Source organism: Pinus tabuliformis, chromosome 1_2 (genome assembly GCF_031772625.1).
Source record: "Pinus tabuliformis cultivar Carrire ecotype Pingquan chromosome 1_2, CPIR1, whole genome shotgun sequence".
Lineage (NCBI taxonomy): Eukaryota > Viridiplantae > Streptophyta > Pinopsida > Pinales > Pinaceae > Pinus > Pinus tabuliformis.
Genome location: NC_142298.1, coordinates 24,698,687 through 24,701,186, shown reverse-complemented (window position 1 = coordinate 24,701,186; position 2,500 = coordinate 24,698,687). Strand labels below are relative to the sequence as shown.

Below are 2,500 nucleotides of genomic sequence, written 5' to 3'. Positions count from 1 at the left end.
TAAAATCCAACAAATAAAACCTAAAATTAAATAAATATGAGCCAATAACATTATTCTTATCAATATTATTAAATTAAAAGCAGTGATCCAACCCATGTTTCAATAGCTACACCAAATAAAAAGCAAGGATATCAAATTGCAATACCAAATTTCAATAATAATAATAATAAATTATAAAGATAACCAGATTTCACAAATAATTTTTTTAATATATTAAAAGGAAAACAAACATAAGAAACTGGAAAACCATTCACACACTTTTCATACGAACTATGAAAAACCAGTCACATACTTTTTATAACAAGTATGAAACCATGTATTAAACCAAAAAAAATATTGAAATTATAAATTCTTCAGCCAAGTTCGAATATAGACAACTTCTTAGGCATAGATATTTAAACTTAATCAAATTTTACTTTCCACCATCTCAAGGATAACATTGTTTCAATTAACATCAAAACTAACCTCTGCTTAAAATATAAGCTAATTTCAGAAAAAGATCGATCAGTGGGACCAAAGACATTAGGTGAATATGAATATGTTTGATCTATTTGTCAAGGAGTCATATTAGCCTTGCAGAATTACCGAGCATATGAAAGTTTCCCGTGAGTCGTGTTCGTCTTGCAAATTCGCGTAGTGGCGAACGAAGAAATTGCACGAGTAAAATCGAGAGACTTTGGCGAGCAAAGAAATTGGATGAATAAAATCCACCTAGTAATCATGAAGATGGAAAGAGGAATTAAAATCGATTGTTTCACATAGGAAATGGGGGAAAGAGGTCGTGATCGGCAGTTTGAGGATGACGCGGAAAGTTTTGGTATGTGTTAAATTTTATTGGGATATGTTAATTTCACCGTAGATTTAAACTTTTGGTATGTGTTAAAATTAGTTGGGATGTGTTAATTTCACGGTAGATTTTAAAAATATTTTGGTATTTTATGAAAGAAGCAAAATCGATTGTTTAATCGTATTCGGAATATTCATGGAATGTGCGGAGATAGTCCTGGAATGGCTCCTGCTAAACTACGACTCCATCTGTACATCACGCTCTCTGGTGTTTGTTTCTTCTTCAGAAATTTCCCTCACGCACTCTGCGCCTTGTTTTTTCTTCACTAAACAATAGCTTATTTAGTAGCTATTGCCGTGGCTTATTGTACATCACACATTTTATCTTAATCCTTTTCTTAGTATAATCTAGATAAGGATTTCGTGGGATATTTGTGGTCGCTAGTTTAAGACGGCCTGGAACATCTACAAGTTGATATGACTTTCGTGCAGTATACGCTACGCTAATATCATGTTTTGGCTGGCTACCCTCGGCTATATATAGAGTGCCATTCGTGGTATACAACATGAAATAAGCTCCACTGCAATTCCCTCGTTTTGTAGTTGTGTTTAATTACTTGTTGGTGGCCGTTGAAATGGGGGCAAGAACATTTGCAGTTTCGATTTATGTTACAGCAATACTAGCGTTAATATTTAACGTTTATCTTCAAGGTAAGGTTGCAGTAATCCCTTGACTGCATTGCATATGGTATTTTATGTACGTAAATGAGTTATGATATGATAAAGAAATATTTGTTTGCTTTGGTAAGTGCAGGAGCTACGGGTGCGACGTTTGTGATCCAGAACCACTGTTCATACACGGTATGGGCCGCAGGAATTCCCGTCGGTGGCGGTCAAGCGCTGGGGCAGGGGCAATCATGGAGTGTTAACGTGCCCGCAGGAACAAGTGCAGGCAGATTTTGGGGACGTACGGGATGCTCCTTCGATGCCTCTGGTAAAGGAAGTTGCAGCAGTGGTGACTGCGGCGGCGTGCTCAGGTGTACACTCTCGGGACAGTCTCCTACAACACTGGTTGAATATACTCTGACTGGGGGCACCAATCAAGATTTCTATGACCTCTCTGTCATTGATGGTTTCAATGTCCCTCTCTCCCCAACTCCCTCCGACGGTAGCTGCTATGCCCCCACTTGCAAAATGGACAAGTGCCCAGATGCCTACTTATATCCCACTGATGACACTAAAACCCACGCTTGCCCTTCTGGTGCTAATTACAACATTATATTCTGCCCTTGATGACAACATAAAATCCATCCCTGCTACATAAAATCCATCCCTGCTTATCATACTGAATTCTCTGTTCATTACATAAAATCCATCGCTACCTTTCATAAATAAACCGAACTCTATGCAGTATCATATCTACAATAAGAATATTACAACTACAATGTTGGTTGTAGTATCATATTTATAATAAGAATACCATTGTGTGCAAGAAGATCTATCCCATAGAAAGAAAGGAAGTTATATCCTCTGAAAAAGGAAAAGGCATAATTACTTTTATAATATTTTTACTACTTGGTAAATGAGCAATGTTATTTTGGATATCTTTAGGGTGTATATGGATCAATTTGGATATATTTAAGGTGCACATGAATAAAATGGATACTAGAGATCAATAGATTTTAAATGATTTAATAAATAAATATATATGATT

At 36.2% G+C, this 2,500-nt stretch overlaps 1 protein-coding gene across 1 annotated transcript; it reads left to right on the top strand.

Annotated features, from left to right (window-relative positions):
* Nucleotides 1–1,338: 1,338 nt before the first annotated feature.
* On the top strand, nucleotides 1,339–2,099 carry LOC149204152 (thaumatin-like protein). The gene is made up of 2 exons (XM_089393220.1): nucleotides 1,339–1,497; nucleotides 1,601–2,099. Exons 1-2 carry the CDS (start codon nucleotides 1,422–1,424, stop codon nucleotides 2,077–2,079), a joined length of 555 nt encoding a protein of 184 aa, XP_089249346.1. The 5' UTR covers nucleotides 1,339–1,421; the 3' UTR covers nucleotides 2,080–2,099.
* The last annotated feature ends 401 nt before the right edge of the window (nucleotides 2,100–2,500 follow it).